The following is a 24,550-nucleotide window of genomic DNA, read 5'->3' as shown; positions in this document are numbered from 1 at the left end:
ATTTGAAATGGCTCAAAAAAAAGTTCAGCAAGGTTGTCCTAAGACAAGAACGCATTTTGGTTTTAGGTTTTAAGACAGCTTTGATGAGAGGTTTTGATCCACTTCAAATGTTGACTAGTGCAGTTACATGTAAGATAATTACGTAATTTAATTACAAAATAAATGTTACTGTAATCAGTTATAGTTACTGAGAAAAAAAAAAGTGTAATTTAAGTACATTTACTTATGAAAATGTTTGATTGATTTCTTTCCCAAATTGGAGTTTAGCACACATGCTTATTTGATAACTGTTTTATTTCCTATTTGGGTTTGTATATAATGCTTTTTTTTCCCCAAAGCATTGTTAGATTTCAAAAACAGTATAATAGCTATCAAACTATTTCTTCTTATGATTTTAAATCTGTATTTAACATCTGTAAAAGAGGTGCTAAAGTCTGATTTTGTGGTGGCTGTGTTTTAAAATTAAATTATTATAATCTTAATTCATTAATGAAGGATTTTGAAAGTCTGACAGTAATCAGTGTTATGTAAGGTTAACCCTGCCTGGTTTAAATGTTTGAAAATGATTAACAGTTTAGAAAAAATTCAAAAAAAAATTTGAAATGTAAATTTAGAAAAGCAAACAAAAAGTAAACAAATGCAATCAGTTGCATTACTTTAATAAAAAAAAAAAAATTTAATTTATAAATTAAATGTTAAACAGGGTTGTAATCTGTAACCTTTTACATTTCCAAAGTAACATTCCCAAGACTGCATATCAAATATATCTCAATGATATATATAATAATATATCTCACATTTTATTGACGTAAACTGGCTAATATAAATAACATCAGGTCTGTACGTGAAAAGAAACACCATCTGTGAAATTTAAGCCCAGTTCTGTCCATTTTTTATTCATCCATTCACATGTATATGATCCGTTATGTGATATGGCAGTACGTTTCCTCCATGCCATCTGCTCACTTTTCAGTTCAAAGGTAAGCAAACAACAGGAGAACATCGAAGCACCAGGTTCTTTGGCACAATATAAAGTGACAATAAGTGCACTTTATCACAAATAGAGGCAATAGAATGTAAAAATTGTTGAAAGAATACTGTATACTCTAACCCATATGTTTGCTTTTACTAAAGGATTTTTGCTTGTGACGTTCTTGGCATCCGATCAACATGAAATGGCTTTTAAGCACTTGAAAGTTTCTAAGGTAATTGGTTCAATATTTAGTTACATGATATTAAACAAAATTACTTGACCCCTCCACATTAGACCTACGCAGACACGAGTGGTTTTTAAAACAGACTGACATCTGGACAAAAACATCTGTGATGTTTGGTATAATAAATTTCATTAGTACGCTCGATTGGTCGGTGTATTTAATTTAATTTACATCAATTTGGCAGGCAGACACTTTTGATCCAAAGTGACTTTTAGTATGATAAACATTTTTCAGTGTATGTGTTCCCTGGTAACCCATTAAAATGGCTTTGAAGGCTTTAAGACCTTTATTTTCATAAGTTCTGTATTTAAGAGTCATCAACAAGGAAGAATATTGTTCATGATCGCAATTAGTTTAGGTTTTTGTAATTTCATTGGTCAACCAGATTCCAAACATTTTGTTGTTGCTGCTCTTTTTGCTTAATGTTCTGCTTGAAAATGTTCAGTATGAACTAAACTATGACCTCTCAATAATACCTGATCCATGCAATAAAAAATATAAAAAAGACCTTTGGCAAACGAGATAAAACGCTGCAGTTTATTCATGACGTGTGCTGTAAAATCAGCCCATAAACGTTTATGGTACCTTTCGTCACTTTCCATCTCTGTGATATGCAATACATAGTAATGTGTCATAGTCTATGAACTGTGCAAGTTTAAAAATGTCCTGTTCTGTAGAAAATGTTTATGTGGGTTCTTTACTCTTGGATGAAATAAAAGCACCAATTAAGATTGAAGACGCAAAATACATTAAAGAAACAAAATCACTTTTAATAACAAAAATTGGTTTTTGAAATTTGAATGAAATTTCCACTAATAAAACCCCCTCTGCTGCTTTAAGGAAATTATGGCATTCTTGGTATTAGTGTTAGCATCTACTTTTCTGCAACTTTAGATCAAGTATAATCCTACATTAATTCTTGGGATATACTGTATGGTAGCCATTGCATCTCATGCACATTTACACATTAATACTTGTTCTTAATACTTATTTTTGACATGAAAGTAGATGTTGCAACCATATTAGTGTTAATTTTACTGTGCAACAAAATAGGATAATTTTTAAATTATGCATTGGTTTACTAGGACTTTCAAGATCCGAAAGCACTATGAAAATATCATAAAAGCGATCCATATCACATGAGCACTATTGTGCAATTTTTGAATGTAAGTGGGTGTGTGCACATTTTTTGGAATGAGACTAAAATAATTTTCATTTTGGACTGCTGGACAAATGACAACAAAAGTATTCGTATAGTCAGAGTCTTCTGAAGCCAATCGTATTCGTATAGTCAGTCTTCTGAGATTGAGGAACAAAACAAAATTTAGTGCAATTATTAACTTATTATTAACCAAAGTTCCAAAACTAATGTCAAAAGTTGTATGGTTTCAGACATGGCAACACCATTTGACATTGTCATATGATTTTAAAATTAACATACTTTTATTAAGCTCTTTTGCCATTTTGGGGCTTGACAGTCCCAGTCGCCATTGATTTTCATTATTTCAAGTTGTTGTTAAAATTTTAATTTTTGGGTTAACTTCAATGCATCCCAGTTTATTACATATACTTTTTGAGCATGCAGTGGCTCAAGTCAAGGTTGGCCAAACTGTGCAGCACTCTGGAACCATATTCTTTCCACTTTCTCTTTACCCAGTTCCCAAAGATGACAGAGATGGCGCACCCCTGTCCTAGCAGTAATCATCAAGTACTCCTCATTCTCTGGCTGCTGGATCACTGCGTGTCGGGCCATAACCAAGGACTGGCAAAACCGACAGAGAACCAGCAAATAGAGCGAGTCTCTTTCTGCCTCATTGAGAGGAAAAACGCTTTCCCATCCCGCCACCACTGGCCCTCCGACGTCTACCGGATTGGGATTCTCAATCATCATGTACATGATGGTGATGGCCAGCTCAAAAATAAAATACCCACAGCTCATGTCTCCAAAATCAAGGATCCCAGAGATCTTGTACTGTGAGGGTCCATCGGGTTTCACCAAGAGATTGTGGTCATTAAAGTCTCCATGGTTAATGCCTGCAAAGCAATAAAAATGTTTAAAAAAAGAACACGCTGACATAGAAGTGTTGACAGCTAAATGAAAATAACATCTTACACTTGCGAAACAATGGTAGTTTTGGCACGACTTGGATCTGGTACTGCTCCAGAACGGCTTTAACAACCTTTTGTACAGGATCCCCATCCATCACGTGAATATACTGGTTTAAGAGAGGAACGCTGGCGAGATTCCATATAAAATCTTCTCTCTGAAAGACGCTGATGTTTGGATGCTCCATCTTTATGAGAAAAAACAAAAACAAACAAATGCCTAAATACAATCAATAAAATGGGAAACATTTGGGGAAAAAAATATTTAAGGCCTGTTCACACCAAGAACTATAACTGTAACTAGGGCTGGGCGATATTTGTCGTCTGCGATAATATCGTAATTGTTGTTTTAACAATATGCGAGCTGACAATATCAAAGAAACATCTTGACAGTCCAAAAGCATTTCCAGCGTAATGAAGCCTAGTAGAATGCAGTTACAATGCCCTTATAATTCAAGTAAAGTAATAAAAGAAAAATGTATCACTGTGTGAGTCTTTGTTTTTGTAAGATAGTATATATTTAATTAGCATGTGAGCGTGATTGTGAAATTACCTTTATACAACAGTTCAACAAATAATAAGTTAATATAAAGCATGTTACATTTTAGACATATCATCTGTTTGGCCAACGAAAATTGTTCCAAACAAAGGCAGAGCAGGACATATGTGCATCTCAGAGGTCTTTTGTTCCTGAATGAATCTGTTTTTTAACAAATCATTTGAGTCAATGATTCAGCGATCGATTCATAAATCACTTACTTTGTAATCGGCCGTTTTGAATTAGCCCTTTGAATGAATGATTCAGACCAAAACTTAGTTTAGACAGGGACTTGCTGCCACCTACTGGCAGTTTTAGTGTTACATGTATTTATTATCCATGACCAAGCCAAGACACCAGCACAAAAACACTCAGCAAAATATTAATTATCATTATTGGAAAAATTCCAATAAATGTTGGGATATAATTTGTCAATACTGCACAACCTTAACTATAAAAAAAGCTTTTAAAACAGTCCACATCGCAACTAATAAAGACGTGTAGTAGAAACAATAGTTACAATCCTTTACACAACTACTTTTTTTCAGAAGATGAACAAAAAAAGTCAATAAAAATACATCTGGCTTTAAAGCGCATGCTTCAAGAACATTCAATTATCAGTACACTAATATAAAAAAAACATGTATTTCTAAGATAATTCACACTGATTGAACTTGGCTGTTTCTATGATCTACTTTGGCCGAGAGTGATTTGGGGAAAAACAGCCCAGACATTACTGTCCATTGGTATGGATGTTAATATAGTAATTATTGTCAAAGTTTTTTTTATTCTCGGTGTGTTTCAGGGTTTACATTTTTCTTTATAGATGGAATCAGAGATTTTACTTGCAGTAAAACTGTATCCAATGTGGCGGCCATTTTCCCAACATCATACAAGATCGAAGGACTGCAGGTAATTTTGGCTACGGTAGTGCCAGGAAGGTAGGTAAGTAAACGCACTAAATATTTCTGCAGACCAAAACCACAATCTGTCATAGCATAAAAAAAAAAGTTAGAGTTACAATATAAATACATTCAGTGTTCTCCATACACCCTTCTGAGAAAACATTGTTTACTCACCTTTAACAGGCATTTCTAACCATCAAGCCATGCTGCATTTTAGGATTTAATATTTAAATAAATTAATAATTGACCATTTTCCATACCAAATTCTTCCAAGCTCATTAGTTGGCCAGTCAAAGTGGGCAAAGCGGTCTGGGCAGGAAGGCCTCTTTGGTGTAAGAAGTTCATGGCGTGAGTCTGCAGCTCAATAAGAGTGAAGTTGAGACTGTCTTCAGAGTTCATAATCTTCAACACGTATTCTCCACCCTCACTGGGAGCTACATAAACGTTCTGATCATCATAACTGGGCAACGGTCGGATGACGGACACGGTCAAGCCATAGACTCGATTGATAATCTCTGTAGCCTGGGAAAGGCTGAGATTTGGCTTTGATTCTTTTGTTGGCATGGCTGAGGATGGAAAACAATGGTTATTTGTGTATCAATTCATAACAGGGGAAATACACTGATCAGATATCACTTTACTAAAAGAGCTTAAATGAACAGTACACCTACTGAATAATAATAATAATAATAATAATACAGATATGGATATTTCCAACATGAGGGATTACGTAAAATGTCAAAATTGTTATTTCTAGGTGAACTATTCCTTTAACAAATGACAAAATTATCAAAAAATTAACACTTTTTATCAGAACTGTCTGTTATATTCACTTCTGAACCAATGAGCTAAGATGAATTACGATTTAACAAGTTTTAAAACTGAATTCAATTGAAATCCATGTCGTCTAAATGATCACATTTCTACGGAGCCCCTTAGAGCTCATGGTGGTGGAAAGATTTCGGGGTGGGTGAAAAAAATTCGGGGTGGGAGGAAAAAATATTTTTTAAATCTTTTGCGTTCTCTCGCAAAGATGTTTGCTTTGCGAGAGAAGGCAGTTTTGCGAGAGAACACAAAGTTTTGCGAGGGAACGCAAAAGATTTTAAAAATATTTTTTCCTCCCACCCCGAATTTTTTTCACCCACCCCGAAATCTTTCCACCACCATGAGCTCTAAGGGGCTCCGTAGAAATGAGAATAAAGCTGAAATACAATAGTACCTGCTGAGTATTGTTGCCGGACTGCTCAGTGTAATGGAGATACGAAGCTTCTGCTGTAGCGGACTGGACGTCATTACGTCACAAAACAGCAACGAGGCTGCGGTCATTTAGCTCCAGTGTTGCCAGATTGGATCAACATTATGAAGCTGCAGGCCAGGAGGCTCAACTGCACGCTCAGACCTGCATGCTCAGACCAGCACTGCCAGAACTATCGTTTTTTTCAGACAGTGCCACCCGCTGTCAATTGCTGATAGATTGCAACTTACACAATTTTTCTACTATAAAATATTACGCTATGACTGAATGCATTATTATATAAAATATTACACATACTAGGTTATGATTTAATGCATTAAGTCTGGTTTATTTTTATTAATTGTATTTGTAAATAGAAATTGTTCAGTTAAATATTTTCATAGTCATTTATTATTTTCCTAATTATTAAGGATTTATCACATTCTTTAGTATTGAGTTATGGGGTGAACATTAATTCTATATTTACATACAATAAATTATAGTGCTCAGAGTCATTTTCTCACACCAAACTTTATTTTTGTATTCTTTTTCACAAGGTCCTACAAGTCATCGACCTGTAAACAATGCAGAGAAAAATGGTGAAAAAATAATTGGGTTAATAATGTATATATTAAATAACATCAGAATCAGAATGAGCTTTATTGGCCAAGTATGTTTACACATACGAGGAATTTGTTTTAGTGACAGAAGCTCCACAGTGAAACAGAGGGGTCCAGAGTGATTTTACCACCCCTTTTGCTCACTCTGGATAAGTTCTTGGAGAGTGGGGAGGGTTGTACCAATGATTCGCTCTGCAGTCCGGACTACCCTCTGTAGTCTTCTGAGGTCAGACTTGGTAGCTGAGCTGAACCAGACAGTTATTGAAGTGCAGAGGATGGATTCGATGATGGCGGAGTAGAACTGTTTCAACAGCACCTGTGGCAGGTTGAACTTCCTCAGCTGGTTCTGGAACGATAGTTCTGGGAGTGCTGGTCTGAGTGTGCAGTTGGGCCTCCAGGCCTGATTGGATGGACACAAAAAACCCTCACAAAAACCCGCCCAAAATTTTAACTGATGCTTCCTGTATTTTACAAATGCCAACACATAGTTGAATCATCGTTTACACACCCACGAGATGTTCCAAACCTGTGATCATTTCTTTCTTTTGTTGAACATAAAAGAAAATACTTTGAAGAATGTGGGTAACCAAAGAGTTTCTGGTCCCCAATGACTCTGATAGTTTTTTTAAGTTAACCACATAAGTATCTACTTTTGTGTTCAGAAGAAAAAATAACTTTATGCAGATTTAGAACAACCTGGGTAAATTATGACAGAATTGTCATATTTTTAAAGTGACAGACTCATCTGTACTTCCAGGTATAGGCCTATTGTTTTATTAAAATTTGGATAGTCTGTCAATATAATATTCCATAAGTTATCAGAGCTTGGTAGACATAATTATTATATTTCTAGACATTATTAGACAGACGAATTAATAGATTATGATTAATGTTAGACCCTTATTAATTTATCATTTATATTAATCATAAATTTATACATAGTAAATAATCAAAACTGTCATATACAATTTGGCATTTTAAAAAGTAAAAAAAAAAAAAAATGTTTAGATAAAAATGGGACAAATAAATGTAGCCCTAATTTAAGCAAATTACTAAAAAAAAAAAAATGAATAAATAAATAAATAAAAATGGCCCATCCAGGTAACAGCTGCAAAAAGACTAACAATAATTAATAATTTTTTTTTTTTTTTTGGAGGGGGGTGGTGTTCGTTGTGAATGGGTGTCCCTTATTTTGCCTCGCAACCCTAGTGATAGAATGTAAATCAAGGTTGATAAGAGCCATTTTAACTCCTTATAACGAAATAATGACGACAAAATAATATAAATTTAATGCTAGATAAATTTCCCATGAATCGAATCGGGGCAAACATTCATTAAAGAGAACTACAAACTATGATTAAAATATGCAAGCAGACACTGTCAAAACAGCCATCAAGAAATGAACCGATACCCTCGAAAAACACATGCATCATTTTTAATGTCAACACTAAATGCAAAAAAGTGCCCAATATAAGTGATCAGATAAGCAACATATTTCACACTCGTTCATGCACACACCATGACGGTCAAAACTGTGTTATTCTGTATGATAATCCGACAATAAAAAAAAATTAACAACAATAATGCTCTTACGTGTCGCTCTATAATTTCACACAGAACTAAGTTCATATTCAACATAATATAGAATTTTGCACAGTCAAAACTAACAAGTCCAGCATCTTTAAAGGATATACCAATCTGGACCGTTTAAAGTACAGCAGAGACACTTTCTGCTTTTTTCATCACTGCACAAAAACTAGATGCTAGAAGTGATTTTTCACAGGATATTTTGTTTGCTTGTGTACTAAAATATCATAAATTGATAATAGCCACAAGTAGTTCATATTTTCCACAATTAGCTCATAAACACGAGTTGCTTTTTTGTCTCAACTGTACCCATATGGTGTACAGTTGAAACAGTAGCATGGTACAGTTGAGACATTCTAAAGCTGGCTAACCATTTATAGCAAATGTAATAAATTTAAAAATTACAGTTTTAAATAATTACAGTTTAAAAATAAATGTATTCATTTATTTGCTTTTTTAATTCAGATTCAGTTAAACAAAACCAAATATTTAACACTACACAAATATATGGAAAACAGTACAAATGTAAACATAACAGTAAAAACTAGATAAAAAAGTTCGTCAAGACAAACTTTAGGTTGGCTTGAGAAAGCCTAGCCTTAAAGTTTAAAAGTTTAAAAGCAGTTGTAAAAGCTTGAAGTTTGAAAATGTAGATGGATGGATTACATAGATATTGTTGCTAGCATGTTTTTAGCATGATTAGCAAGTCACTAGCAAGATACCATAGATAAATATACTGACTAGATGTCGCCTCTGACGCTGCTGTCCATAGCAACGATGCGTCAGCGCGGCCGCCATCTTGGGTCGGGGGAAGCCGCGTCTACTCTGCATTAGTTAACATTGGCAGAGAACTATTAACGATTAAAATCACCTTAATTTTCAACCGATTTTCAAGCCGTTTGGTTTATTATAAATGTCAGACATATATTTATGATAGAACATAGATTAATTATTTTACTTATATCATATATGTTCTATCATAAATATGATATATCATATACAAAACAATACTTAGACACACCTACATAACTAATTAATTTGTTCTACAATGCACAAAACAATTACAAGGATGCTGATAGTGATATGAAAAAAACATGAATAATATAAAGTATATATAAATAAATAAATAATAGAGCAAAATTTAAATTAATAAAGGCACGAGTTAAACAAAGCGGGAAAAAAAACAATTATGGACTTCCTGACCAACAGACCTCAGAATGTTAGGATGGGGAACCTAACATCTGCATCTAGGCAGAAATTAAATCATCATAAATCGTCCAAATCTCAAATGATTTTTCTTAGTTTTTTGGTTTGTTCCAACTGACAGACATGTATTTATGATCGAGTCCAGAGAAAATTGAAGCTTTTGATATTAATCTACTTCAAAACTAGGTGTAACTTAAGTTTATTATTCTTCCACTTCAGTGAACTTAAAATGAACTATTACCTTAGCCTAGTCTACTGCACACAAATGGCTACAATGGTGTGATATCCATACTTAAAAATACATGTTAATTAAAACATTTGAATTGTACTGGTTTATTTTGTACATCAGCAAGCCTGCAATACAATGACCCAGCGTAAAATGGTTATATAACACAAAAACAAACATAACGTGCGTACGTAGTGTGAAAACATCTTCCAGTATTTACAACAGCTTATTAAATGATTAGGCTACAGTATATAACAGGTTAACCATTCTTTGAAAACATCCAGTTCATGAAAATATCTACTACAGCACAAAAGTCCGGCATCTTCAGAGTTGATCTGAATGCCGGGAACCTTTGGCGCTTTCTTCAGATCCCCGACCCAAGATGGCGGCGATGTTGACGTATGCTTAGAGGCCCAAGGCGACATCTAGTCAGTATATATATCTATGGCAAGATACTAGCATGTCACTAGCATGATTAGCATGTTGCTAGCATGATAAGCAAGTGACTAACATGTTGTTAGCATGACTAGCAAATGACTAGCATGTTGCTAGCATGTTTCTAGCATGATTAGCAAGTGACTAGCAGGTTGCTAGCATGATTAGCATGTTGCTAGAATGATTTGCAAGCTTCTAGCATATTGTTAGTATGTTTCTAGCATGATTAGCATGTCGCTAGGATAGATAGATAGATAGCTAGATAGATAGCTAGATAGATAGATAGATATATAGATTAATTAGAAATAAGCATGTTATATGCATATGCAGGTTGGTAGCATGATTAGCAAGTGACTAGCATGTTGCTAGCATGTTTCGAGCATGATTAACAAGTGACTAGCATGTTGTTAGCATGACTAGCAAGTGACTAGCATGTCGCTGGCATGTTTCTAGCATGATTAGCAAGTCACTAGCGTGTTTCTAGCATGATTAGCAAGTCACTAGCATGTTGCTAGCATGTGTCTAGCATGATTAGCAAGTTACTAGCATGTCACTAGCATGTTTCTTGCATGATTAGCAAGTTACTAGCATGTCACTAGCATGTTTCTAGCATGATTAGCAAGTGACTAGCAGGTTGCTAGCATGATTAGCATGTTGCTAGCATGATTTGCAAGCTTCTAGCATATTGTTAGTATGTTTCTAGCATGATTAACATGTCGCTAGAATAGATAGATAGATAGATAGATAGATAAATAGATAGATAGATAGATTAGAAATAAGCATGTTATATGCATATGCAGGTTGGTAGCATGATTAGCAAGTGACTAGCATGTTGCTAGCATGTTTCTAGCATGATTAACAAGTGACTAGCATGTTGTTAGCATGACTAGCAAGTGACTAGCATGTCGCTGGCATGTTTCTAACATGATTAGCAAGTCACTAGCATGTTTCTAGCATGATTACCAAGTCACTAGCATGTTGCTAGCATGTTTCTACCATGATTAGCAAGTCACTAACATGTTTCTAGCATGATTAGCAAGTCACTAGCAGGTTGCTAGCATGATTAGCATGTTGCTAGCATGATTTGCAAGCTTCTAGCATATTGTTAGTATGTTTCTAGCATGATTAGCATGTCGCTAGGATAGATAGATTAATTAGAAATATTAGATGAGTTTGAATGAGTTTGAATGGACTAGAAATAGTACATAGAAGGGAAGTCTGATTGAGTCTAATGGGCTTCAGTTTGAATTTTGACAGTTGGAGTTTGAATAGTCTTGGCTCATCTGAACATTCCATGAATGTAAGGCTGCGTCCGAAATCGCATACTACTTGTGTAGGTACTACATTTGAATTCAAACGTACTTCTCGACCGTTAAAAAAGTACGTTCTATATAGTATGAATGAGGGTAGTATGAATAGAATTCGGACATACTACATCCGCCATGTTCATGAAGTCATCTCATCGATTTACAACGGTTAAACTTTCATAAGTCAGCCGTTTACTTTGATTATTTTAAACAAGTGCAATTTAACCACAATGACAACGATTTCCCTTGAGGTACTTGTACTTGAAAACAGCCGCGTCGCCGCTTTCCGCCATTTTTCGAATATGACGCCTCTCCCGTGGCCTCATGGGATAGTAAAGTGTCCATCGTATGCCTACTACAGAATTCGGGCGGAAGTAGTAGGTCATCCGGGTAATTCTCGCCTACTGTTTTTAGAATACTATGAATTCGGACATACTACTCGCCTCGCATACTGTTTTTCGCATACTATATAGTAGGGAAGTATGCGATTTCGGACGCAGCCTAAATCTATGGGATTTTTATGATTTTTAATATTCATTTTTATGAAAACTATAAGTCGGATCAGTTAGAAAAGATAACTAGCTTGAAAGCTCTAGGAGGAGATGCGTTCAGAAATTTGGCTAAGAAGAATAATAATAAGCTTAAGTAGAAGATCAGTAGGTTGGCTTTCTCAAGCCAACCTAATAACAATACCCATATATTCTATAACCCTACCCCTAAACCTATACATCACTCAAAATATGTCCATTAATAACAAACATTTGAAATATCACATTTTTTTAACAGAGTTTGCGTAGTATATTTGTAAATGTGACTTTTATCCTATTATCATAACACTGCACAACTAAACATCATGTGACGCAATATGACACCAATGACCAATCCAGGTACAGTTGATACACTGTGTTTCAACCGTACCCCACTGACATACTCACTCTAGATTATATGAAAAGACCTTGCATGGCACAATGCCATAAAATATGTCTATTTTTAGAGCACAGAGTAACATTTGCAATGATATATGTTAAGTGAAGTGAAGTGAAGTGACATTCAGCCAAGTATGGTGACCCATACTCTGAATTCGTGCTCTGCATTTAACCCATCCAACGTGCACACACACAGAAGTGAACACACACACACACAGCAGTGAACACACACACACAGTGAACACACACCCGGAGCAGTGGGCAGCCATTTTATGCTGCAGCGCCTGGGGAGCAGTTGGGGGTTCGGTGCCTTGCTCAAGGGCACCTCAGTCGTGGTATTGAGGGTGGAGAGAGCGCTGGACATTCACTCCCCCCACCTACAATTCCTGCCGGTCGGAGACTCGAACCCACAACCTTTGGATTACAAGTCCGACTCTCTAACCATTAGGCCACGACTTCCCCATGAATGTAAGTCTATGGTCCCACGAAGTCCCACGAAGTTTAACAATCATAAAAGAAGAATAAGCTATTCATTGTGGAAGGGACATGGTGAAATGAAAATCTCACCTTTTGCCGGAGTGGAAAGACGCACACATTTCAAATTTCCCACAATCAAAGAGAATACTAATACAAATGTAATTTTGTAATCTCTTAAACTTATTAATAGCCTGCTAAGATACATATTACATGTCTGAAAGATGCTTTCTGTGACAGTTTTTGGCGTAGTTACAGAATCTACCAGCAGGGGCTAACATGGTCATGCTAACCAGCCAAACCTTGATCTCTTGGGTGCCATGAACAAATGAATAGTTTCATACAGTAAAAGCGTAGTAAACATGTTTTTTGGCTTATTGATTACCATTTGTATAACCACAGTTATACTACAAATACCATGGTTAAACTATGATTAGTATAGTAAAACCATTTGTGGTTAGCCATGGTTTGTTGGTTTTATTTATAGTAAAACCACGATTCATTTTCGTGAGGAAAACTACTATAGATAGATTTCTCCGTAGGCCTAAGCTGTCAGCAACAGTGTCATTTGGTGGCATTATTTTGTAAATGTGTGGTCATTTTAGTAAGATTCTCTCAGCCATACATTTTATATTTAATGCAAAAAAAAACAAGATATAATCTAAAAGGCAGTGACAGCAATGCTGATTAAACCATTTTCTTTAGCTTTCTTATATCCACTGACTGTGCATATTGTTGTGGTTTTGAGGCACAGTATTGAGGGTACAAGGTTATGGTTTTATACCACAATGAGAACAGGGTTTTTTTTGTTCCGCTTAGTCTAAACATGAGAGGGTTGTTTGCCATTTATGCAGGAAAAACACAGAGGAGGCAACATGATCTGTAGCAAAGTGTTAATAAGTGAATTCTTGACATGTCTAGTAGCTAAGAATTTAAAGTCAAAAAGTGCAAGCCTTAACAATGTAGTAAGCATCTTGGTAATAGAAAAAAAAAAAAAAAAGAAAGAAAGAAAAAAAAAATATATATATATATAAGTAGAAATTATTACTATCATTTGTATGGGATTTATTTATTATTTTTACACTGTTGTATTTTATATTTTGGTTTATATCTTTTTATATATGCTTGTTTTTTACTTTTTACGAATTTTTTAAATACAGATTTTATTTATTTAAATGATTTTTAAAGTGACTTCTATGTGTATGTGGGCTGTATGTGCCTAGCTAGATACTATGTTTGTTTGTTTTTTAACTCTCCAGCATGCTCAGTTGAGTAGGCCAAAGCGGGTCTTATAGGTTCATGAAGGGAAATGAGTTGGCACGCACGACTTCTGAATATACAGAGGAAGAGATGCCAGTGGCGTGCAAGCAGCGCCACAAGCAAAACAGCAGCTCTGTATGTCAAAAGGGAAACGTTATAGCCTTCAGAAGCGCTCATGAGGCTCAGCATCCTGTGATTGTGAAGACACAGCCTGCAAGGCTAACATGCTCAAATCTTACCTATATGGTGCAATGAATACTGCATGTTTTACCATCCCTTGCTTTTAAAACAGCTTCCATGAAGTTCATTTTGATGCTCCGACTGTCCAGGTTTCATGATCATGACCATTTATTTTTGCATTTTAACATTGGTGTGTATGATTAAACTTTTACCGAATAAAGCTCTTTCATGGATGTTGGCTTTGTGAAGATCTCTGTGGTTAGTTTTTGTGGAAAAAGGCTCTTCTGGGTGAATATTGAGATTTACTGTCACTTTGCTGCGGTAGTTCTGTGTTGTGTTTGACAGTTCCTGTTTTCTATGATTTGTCCTTTTTAGATGCCTGACAAGTTTAGCTTACACTAAACACTGCTAAACACAACTTACACTACACTGATATACAAAAGAATATACACAACAAAAAGATAAAAGATAATCACAAGTTTATCTTTTCACTATATAGTCTACACAGAGATATACTATCACGGCCTGGTTTATGTAATTTCCTGTGTGCAAGACCCCAAACTAAAAATCTATGGGTGAAACAACTACTGTCATCATTTAGATGTGTTGTGTAAAACAAATGATCAACCCAACACACATGATGCATGGGGGAAATGGGGAATTTGGTGGGGTGGGGGGTGGGGGGGGTGTATATCTGCAAAGCAATTAAAGTGTCAAAAGCTTTACTCTAATAAAATAAGTATACATATGATTAATTAAATGTATTTGATTAATGATTTAATTTATTCCTAGCTGTAATTCATTTTTCTTGTTCATTTGAAATATTTCTCCACAGAGACGATATATTGCATAATGCTCTTCAGCCGTTATTGGAAGATTTCAAATGATGGACCATAATCCCTGGTGATTTTAATCATCTGGACAATTTTAAATTTAAGAATTCAAGCATCAGAGAAATAATGTTTTAATTAAACTTTAATTAAAATCATAATTAAATATCAGATGAACGCAGTACTTCATTTAGTATGAAGGATATTCCAGACAATTTTCAAAGGGAAGCTGTATTTTCAGTTGTGTCCTCCATATGTGGACACATAAATCTCCAATGCAATTGCAAATTAGCTTGCCGTTTGCGCTTTCGTTACGCACAGTGACTGCAAAGCAAAGTCCATTTGTAACTGTATTTCCCATGCATTACCTATGAGCCTGTCATATTTAAATAGCAATATTAATTACCTGGTATTTCACTCTCTCTGCGTCGTGCATGTAAGGTGCCAAAATTCAAATGGAATTGCAATTCCTTTAGCATTTGAATTTCAATGTCTACATGGAAAGCTGTCAATCAATGTCGGGGGGGGGGGGGGGGGGGGGGGGGGGGGGGGGCTATGGTATGGGGTGTGTTTGTATTGGGACGTGACTTCACTCACAGACAATCGTGCCGAACGATTTGAACAATGGAGGTAGAGAAAAAAGTCACAATTGCTAGTTTAAATCTAGCCATTCTGACTTAATTTCTCACAATTGCGATTTTACATCCTACAGTTCTTACTATATAACTCGCAACTGGGAGTTTATATCACGCAAGTCAGAATTGAAAGATGTAAAATCACGATTGTGAGAAAAAAGTCTGAATTGTAAGACAAAAAGTTGCAATTACCTTTTTTTTACATAGAGGTTTAGGTAACGACTGAGTATTGTGTAATAATAAAATGGCTTCAGTCGAGTTTGTATATTAAGTGTTGGTAACTTTAACAGCCATAATGAAAGCGAGAATGGATAATTTACCTCAGATCTTGAAAATAACTAAAAGTAAACCAGAACATTCAAATTGTCAAGTCTGCGTAACAAAACAAGTGCATTTCAATATAAAAACGGAGTCTATACACTAAGTGCAAATAGCCCACCTTGTTGGCAGAGGCTATTTACACTAACTCCGCCTACGAACGTGTGATTGAGCTAGTCAACATTACAAAAGACGACTGACTTTCATCAGCTCCAGTGGTGCAGATGGTAAAGCGTAAGCTGTATTCCTATTGATGCAATCAACCCGGGTTCGAATCAGCCTTTTGGCAAACTTTTTTTCTCCCTTTTCAAATTTCAAATCACATAAGGAAAGCATTTATTTTCAATAAAAATGGAAATAATCAAAAACTTCGAAAAAAAGTATCGGGTAGGGTTAGGGTAGGTGTAGGGAGGGATTTATTGTCCCAATAAGGTGGCATCCATTTAATAATTTGAATTAAAATTAAAATGTACGTTATTACGTATTAAAATACGTTATTATTTCATACTGTTTTATAATGCACTACGATACTGATAATTGGCACTATTTGCAATAAGTAATATAAATTGCAGAAAATCCTGCTATTTTAACAGTGTAAATAGAATCTATTGCTATTTACACTTAGTATAAATAGTCTCTATCGCTATTTACACTTAGTGCAAATAGCCGCTGCCTGTAAATACTGCATCAGTAACTGCTATATTGTTATGTCCAGTTGATTTTGCTGCATTTGTTGTGGACAGATAAATTGCTTGTTGCTGGAATCTTGTTGGATCACATTAAGTTGGGACATAAAGTTCCTTTTTAAAGAAAAGGCAACATTTCTTGTCTCATTTAACTCTCTGTTTAATCCACTCTGCGTTGTTTGAGACACATGTATGATTGTCCATGTGCACACAAGGTCTAGAATTCCAGGTACTTGGCCATAAAGCTGTGCTTCAGGACTTGCTGTCCTATTCAACAAAAACATTCTCTCACCATCATCCTGATGGACATTGACAAGCCTATCTGAGAAATGTCACTGCAGATCCCAAAGTGTTTGTCTTCATTCCACCTAGTCTCAGTCCATCCTCTGACTTTTTCATGTATATTGCATACAGAACTGGAAAGAGCTGGCTACAATCAATTTGTCTTTACAGGAAGTGTTTCGCAAGAGTGCACACAGATTTCTTTACCATGATGTGTTACTGGTCAGAAGTGGGATATTTCACAGAATTATTTGGATGCATCTTGTTCTGCACTAATCTATAATACTAATTATATTATGCATTTCAGATTACTCCAGCTCTAGATGTTAAGTAAAAACAAAAACTGTGGATGGTAGCTTCACAATCAAATTAAATGACTTTTCTTCTTGTCCAAAAATGGCAGCGGAGCAGAAATAATTTGCAATGAGCTGTGGAAGAATATTTCAGATATGGATAGGCCTACATTCAAATCCACTACACAGAAATGGTATGTAACTATTACACATGATTTTAAGACTTGATGACTTTTTGTGATGCAATAATGGAAATAACAGAAAATAGCCAAATAGCAAAAAAGAATGTCAGGCTCTTTTTTGAGAAACAAGTTTTGATAATAGCTTGAAGAAATATTATGCAAACTTTGGAACATACTACTTCATAATAACTGTGTCTTTAATGAACCGCTCTGTTGCTCAGGTACGTGCATTCTGTAATCATTTAAACTGCCCGGTCAAATATCTTGTCACAGTAAACATCATCCACATTTCATTTAATTTGAGTGACAATTCCCACAGAGTGGGGGGTTTACTCCCATTTCTCCCATTATACATGCATACATACATACATACAGATAGATAGATAGATAGATAGATAGATAGATAGATAGATAGATAGATAGATAGATAGATAGATAGATAGATAGATAGATAGATAGCTTGTCAGCAAAGGTTTGTCTGAAATTTGGACATGCCTTGTAGTTTTCGTCATGATGGTACCACGTTTCTATCATAAAATTATGAAAACAAATAACTGTTGCAGTGGATTTGCAAGCATGCAGAACAAAATCTGTCATTTAGCCGTGAGCAAATTCTGACTCATTTGAACGGAATGGCCAATCACAGATGTTCAAGAATCAACAGATTTATCTGTGATTGGCTACATTCCTCAATGCCACAAAGCACATTTTTAATAGAAATGTTTGATATTCTCCAGAGTGCAAACACAAATACACACCGGAGAGTTGACCAAAATCTGTTTTGCCAATATCCCATTGTTACCTTTTCAACTTGGTGTGTGTGAAAAATTGGATGTGTAGACTAAGAAATGTGTTAATCTCATGCTGAATGTATGAGAATTAGCAGCCCTGCAATGAGGCATTTGAAAGGTAATGACCAAATGTATCTTTATAAAAGTTCACAGTGTTGTTACAGATGAAATATCACTCAGATAACAAATATTTTTTTTCATCAGGTTAGATATTATTTATCTGTCCATTGGTCTCACATAGCTACCATGTTTGTATTTTTTTAACACTTTATTTATTTATTCATACATACAGATACACTGCCCTCCAAAAGTTTGGAAACACCCTAGAAACCTAGAAACACCACTTGGGGCTTTTGAACAATATTGGCATGAATCCTTTTTAATTTGTGATAATTTTGCACTGATAAGGGACAACACAAACTACGAAAACATATTTTATTGCATAAACAGTTTTTTTTTAAAACTTAAATTTTGGATTCATCAAAATATCGACCATTAGCAGCTATTACAGCTCTGCATAATCTGGGCATCCGAGCTGTCAGTTTATTCAAACATTGACTTTGAATTGGCAATCAATTGTTGAAGCTACAGTATTAAGGTGTGCTGACCCAAAAATCTTTTAAAAACCTGGGCCAAATTTAAACCAGTAACCAGGCATCACAGCTGGCAAAGGGGCATGTCTGACTTTGACATATATATATATGTATATGACTGTGGTGAGGGGGGGGGCGTGGTTAGCGGAGTCTGCAGCGGGAGAGAGAGCCTGGAGACGAGCGGTGAGTAAGTGGGTCAAGTGCAAGATGACATTCACCTGTTTCTCATTTCCAGTGATTGGCGTGGAGAGAGTACAAAAGCCACAGAGAGGCAAACGGCTGGGGAGAGGGACAGACTGAGGACTCGGGACCAAGGAATTGCTGCTCTAACCCAGTGAAACGGAAAAGGACTGTGAACTTATGTTTATTTTGGAAGTGCCTCGAGCACAAGTGTTATTTTGTGGTACATTTGAATAAACGGTCCGAGCCTCAGTCACGCTGACTCCGACTTCTTCCTTCCTCTCTCGTGAGCCTTGCTACACTGGTGCCGAAACCCGGGAAGGAAGAAGCCCGGCCGCCGCTATCATGCAGACCCCTCCAAGTTCGCCGTTTGCGGAAGTCATTCAATCGCTCGCGGGCCTCCACCAGGAACAACACCAGGCGCTGCTGGAGATGAGAGACGACCAGGAACGTCGTTTCCGCGCTCTCGTGCAGGCCCAGCAGGAGGACCGTGAGCTGTTCCGGAGCTGGATGGACCAGGGGGTACGGGCAGGTGGGCCGTCAGTCAGGAGTCCAGACGCCCCCCCCCCATCTTCCCCTGAATAAGATGGGGCCGCAAGATGATCCAGTAGCTTTCCTCGAGCAGTTCGAGAAGACGGCTGAGGCCTGTGGGTGGCCACGAGACCACTGGCCAGTGCGTCTCATACCTCGGCTCTCAGGGGAGGCGCAGATGGCGGCCCAACAATTGCCTGTCCAAAACCTCCTGGTCTTCACCGATCTAAAGCGAGCCATCCTCCAGCGGGTCGGCCTGAGCCCAGAACAACATCGCCAGCGGTTTCGGTCGCTGGAGCTGGGCGATCGTGGCCGGCCCTTCGTGCTTGCTCAGCAGCTCCGGGACGCCTGCCGCAAATGGCTGTTGGCCGGGGAAGGTGACGTCGAGCAGATCCTCGACCGAGTGGTGCTGGAGCAATTCATTGGCCGTCTCCCGAAAAAGACGGCAGAGTGGGTCCAGTGCCATCGCCCGACGTCGCTAGACCTGGCCATCCAGTTGGTGGAGGACCAGATGGTAGCGTGCCCCGGAGTCGGCGAATCCCTGCCAGCTGTGTCTCTCTCTCTCTTCCCCTACTGTCCCTTCTTCCCCCCGTCCTGTCCCACTTCCCAGGTCCCGTCTGGGAATTCCCCCACGAGTTCCACCCAGGGGGGCGGGGCTAGCCAGCGCAGGGACGGCAGCGGTGCCCTTGTCTCTACTCTCTCCACGTCAATCCCTTGACCCATTTCCTGCCACTAGGGCGGCGGGGAGGCCTGGGCCGGCCTGTTGGCGGTGTGGGGACCCAGGACATTTCATAGACCGGTGCCCAGTGATGGAGGTGGGGGCTTTGATCCAGGTCCCGGACGCCCCACAGGCTGCCCCCGATCAAGCTGGCCTGTACCAGATACCTGTGAGTATAAAGGGGGGTACTCATCTCGCTTTGGTGGATTCCGGTTGTAACCAGACCTCGATCCACCAAAGCCTGATTCAGCTCGGGACATTGGATACGAGCCGCGTGGTTTCGGTTCGGTGCGTGCACGGGGATGTGGTGAAGTACCCGTTAATGTCCGTGCTTATCCAATTCCGGGAGCAAAAACATAAGGTGGAGGTGGCAGTTAACCCACACCTCCGACATCCGCTGATCTTGGGGACAAATTGGCCGGCATTTAGTCAATTACTGGGGTGTTTATGTGCGGATGTCTCTTGTGGAGAAAGAAAGCTGGAGAACGGAGCGGACGCGCAGGTGGGAGTGGCCGAACCGGGACCATGGGATACTGGGCAGGGGGAACAGAGCGTGAAAAGGAGTCTAATCCTCCCTGAACGCGATGACTTTCCCCTGGAAAAGTCCCACGACGAGTCGCTAAAATGGGCGTTTGAACAGGTCCAGACCATCGACGGTCAGCGACTCCAACCTGCCCGGCCGCTCTCCTATCCCTATTTTGCTATTTTGAAAGATAGGTTGTACCGAGTGACACAAGACGCTCAGACAAAACAGGATACAACCCAGTTATTAGTACCAAAGAGCCGTCGGGAAATGCTATTCCAGGCGGCTCACTGTAATCCAATGGCGGGACATTTAGGGCAGGCGGCGACACTAAATCGTCTCATGGCCCGATTCTTTTGGCCGGGCATCCACAAGAATGTGCGCAGGTGGTGCGCGGCTTGTCGTGAATGTCAGTTGGTAAATCCACCGGCCTCCCCAAAAGCGCCGTTGCGCCCTCTTCCGCTAATGCAGGTCCCCTTCGAACGAATTGGTATCGACCTCATCGGGCCATTAGAACGATCGTCACGGGGGCATCGCTTTGCATTAGTGCTGGTAGACTATGCAACCCGATACCCTGAAGCGGTGGCGCTTCGCAACATTTCAGCATAGAGTGTAGCGAACGCACTGTTTTCGTTAATCTCCCGAGTGGGAATCCCGAAGGAGATTCTCACTGATCAAGGCACGGCGTTTATGTCACGAACTTTAAGGGAACTTTACGAATTGTTGGGCATTAAATCGGTCCGCACCAGCGTCTATCACCCACAAACGGACGGTCTGGTCGAACGATTTAATCGCACATTAAAAACCATGATTCGGAAGTTCGTCCACGAAGACGCCAAAAATTGGGACAGGTGGCTGGAACCCCTCTTGTTCGCTGTGCGGGAGGTCCCGCAAGCCTCCACGGGGTTTTTCCCCTTTGAGCTTCTTTTTGGGCGTCAGCCCCGCGGGGTGCTGGACGTCCTAAGAGAAACTTGGGAGGACGGACCTTCAGACAGCCGAAATGAAATTCAATACGTGCTGGACCTGAGAACAAAACTCCACACTTTGGGGCGGCTGTCGATGGAGAATTTGTTGCAGGCCCAGGACCGGCAGAGCCGGCTGTACAATCAGGGGACCAGGCTGCGTAAATTTGCACCGGGAGAGAAAGTACTGGTATTGCTCCCTACGTCTAGCTCAAAATTACTCGCCAAGTGGCAAGGACCCTTTGAGGTCACACGGCGAATTGGGGATCTTAATTATGAGGTGGTTCGTACGGACAGGAATGGGGCACATCAAATTTATCACCTCAACCTCCTCAAAAAGTGGAGCGAGGCGGAGTCAGTGATGCTAGCGACGGCAGTGAGTAGGGAGGAGGATCTCGGGCCGGAGGTAAATAACAAGCCACAATCTCTGGCTCTGGCCCCTGGGGGAGACCACCTCTCGCCCTCGCAGCTCGCTGATGTAGCTAAGCTACAAGCCACGTTTGCGGATGTGTTCTCGCCCCTACCCGGGCGAACGGACCTCATACAGCACCACATAGAGACCGAGCCGGGGGTGGTGAGTCGCAGCCGGCCGTATCGATTACCTGAACACAAAAAAAAGGTGGTTCAGACAGAATTAGAGGCGATGCTAGAGATGGGAGTAATATAGGAGTCCCACAGTGATTGGGCGAGCCCGATAGTTTTAGTACCTAAAACAGACGGCTCTATACGATTCTGTGTGGACTATCGCAAGGTGAATGCTGTGTCGAAATTTGACGCATGTCCAATGCCGCGCGTTGACAAACTGCTTGATCGGCTGGGTACAGCTCGTTTTTATTCGACACTGGATTTAACTAAAGGATATTGGCAGATCCCCTTATCTCCGTTGTCCAAAGAAAAAACAGCCTTCACAACGCCGTTCGGATTACACCAATTTGTTACGCTTCCGTTCGGGTTATTCGGGGTGCCGGCCACCTTTCAGCGTCTCATGGACAAAATTCTACGGCCGCATGCAGCATATGCCGCTGCATATCTAGATGACATCATCATCTATAGTAACGACTGGCAGCGGCATGTGCAGCATGTGCGGGCGGTGTTGAGAGCGCTGAGAGGGGCCGGACTGACGGCTAACCCGAGGAAGTGTGCGATTGGGCGGGTGGAGGTCAGGTATCTGGGCTTCCACTTGGGCCACGGGCAGGTGCGTCCCCAAATTGATAAGACCGCAGCGGTTGCGACCTGCCCAAGACCCAAGACCAAAAAGGAGGTGAGGCAGTTCCTGGGGCTGGCGAGATATTATAGAAGGTTTGTACCTAATTATTCGGACCTCACCAGCCCGCTGACTGACCTCACTAAAAAGGAGGCACCAGATCCGATCCAGTGGACGGAGCTGTGTCAGCAGGCTTTAACCCAGGTAAAGGCTGCTCTGTGTGGCGGACCGCTGTTACACTCTCCTGACTTTTCTCTCCCCTTCTTGCTGCAGACAGATGCGTCGGACAGGGGGCTTGGAGCCGTCCTGGCCCAGGAGGTAGAGGGTGAAGAGCGGCCGGTGCTGTACATCAGTCGCAAGCTCTCAAAGAGGGAGACGATGTACAGCACCATTGAAAAGGAATGTCTAGCGATCCGGTGGGCCGTTCTCACCCTCCGCTATTATCTCCTGGGACGGGAATTCACTCTCTGTTCGGACCACGCGCCCCTGCAGTGGCTCCACCGCATGAAAGATACCAACGCGCGGATAACCCGTTGGTATCTGGCTCTCCAGCCCTTTAAGTTCAAGGTGATCCACAGGCCGGGGGCGCAGATGGTTGTGACAGACTTCCTCTCCAGGAATGGGGGGGGGGGGGTCGCAGGCCGGATGGCTTGTGACAGACTTCCTCTCCAGGAATGGGGGGGGGAGGTCGCAGGCCAGATGGCTCCCCGGCCTGAGTCGGGCGGTGGGGGTATGTGGTGAGGGGGGGGGGGGGGGGGGTGGTTAGCGGAGTCTGCAGCGGGAGAGAGAGCCTAGAGACGAGCGGTGAGTAAGTGGGTCAAGTGCAAGATGACATTCACCTGTTTCTCGTTTCCAGTGATTGGCGTGGAGAGAGTACAAAAGCCACAGAGAGGCAAACGGCTGGGGAGAGGGACAGACTGAGGACTCGGGACCAAGGAATTGCTGCTCTAACCCAGTGAAACGGAAAAGGACTGTGAACTTATGTTTATTTTGGAAGTGCCTCGAGCACAAGTGTTATTTTGTGGTACATTTGAATAAACGGTCCGAGCCTCAGTCACGCTGACTCCGACTTCTTCCTTCCTCTCTCGTGAGCCTTGCTACAATGACATATATATATTGCCATTATTCTGTTTCTTTGCTGGTCTTCAATGATAATGTCAAGTTACTTTAATGTATTTGCACCAAAACATTATACGGATTTATGTTGATATCGTCCAAAACCACACTTTTTGGAGGGCAGTGTACATACATACATTTGAAAACATATTATTCTTTCTCTTCTTTTTTGCATTCACCTGCGCTTTAGCTTGTGTATACTAATTGCTCCTATTTTAAACTAGGCATTGTGTGTTACTTATTGTGCGTGTTGCCCCCTTGGACAAAGATCAGGACTACCACTTGATTTTTCTGTAGATTTGTTTGCCCCAGTTTTTTTTCTTTTTTTTCTGTGACAGATTCGGGGTCGAACTTCAACAATCACTACACACAGTCGTAACACTTCTTCTTTTTCGTCTCCTTCGTCTCTCCTCCCACAGCGCCCCTAGCTGTGTACATATTGTTTTCTACATGTTATTCTCTTTAGGTTGTATTACTGCAAATTA

At 39.6% G+C, this 24,550-nt stretch overlaps 1 protein-coding gene across 1 annotated transcript; it reads right to left on the bottom strand.

Annotated features, from left to right (window-relative positions):
- Positions 1–875: 875 nt before the first annotated feature.
- Positions 876–6,057, bottom strand: LOC306874744 (hydroxylysine kinase-like). The gene is made up of 5 exons (XM_079424977.1): positions 5,986–6,057; positions 5,027–5,332; positions 4,707–4,849; positions 3,331–3,511; positions 876–3,251 (listed from the first exon to the last, which is right to left on the bottom strand). Exons 2-5 carry the CDS (start codon positions 5,328–5,330, stop codon positions 2,812–2,814), a joined length of 1,068 nt encoding a protein of 355 aa, XP_079281103.1. The 5' UTR covers positions 5,331–5,332; positions 5,986–6,057; the 3' UTR covers positions 876–2,811.
- Positions 6,058–24,550: the final 18,493 nt, after the last annotated feature.

The sequence above is a fragment of the Barbus barbus genome (assembly GCF_936440315.1).
Source record: "Barbus barbus genome assembly, chromosome: 9".
Taxonomy (NCBI): domain Eukaryota; kingdom Metazoa; phylum Chordata; class Actinopteri; order Cypriniformes; family Cyprinidae; genus Barbus; species Barbus barbus.
Note: the sequence above shows the minus strand (reverse complement) of the source record. Positions and strands in the feature narration are given on the sequence as shown.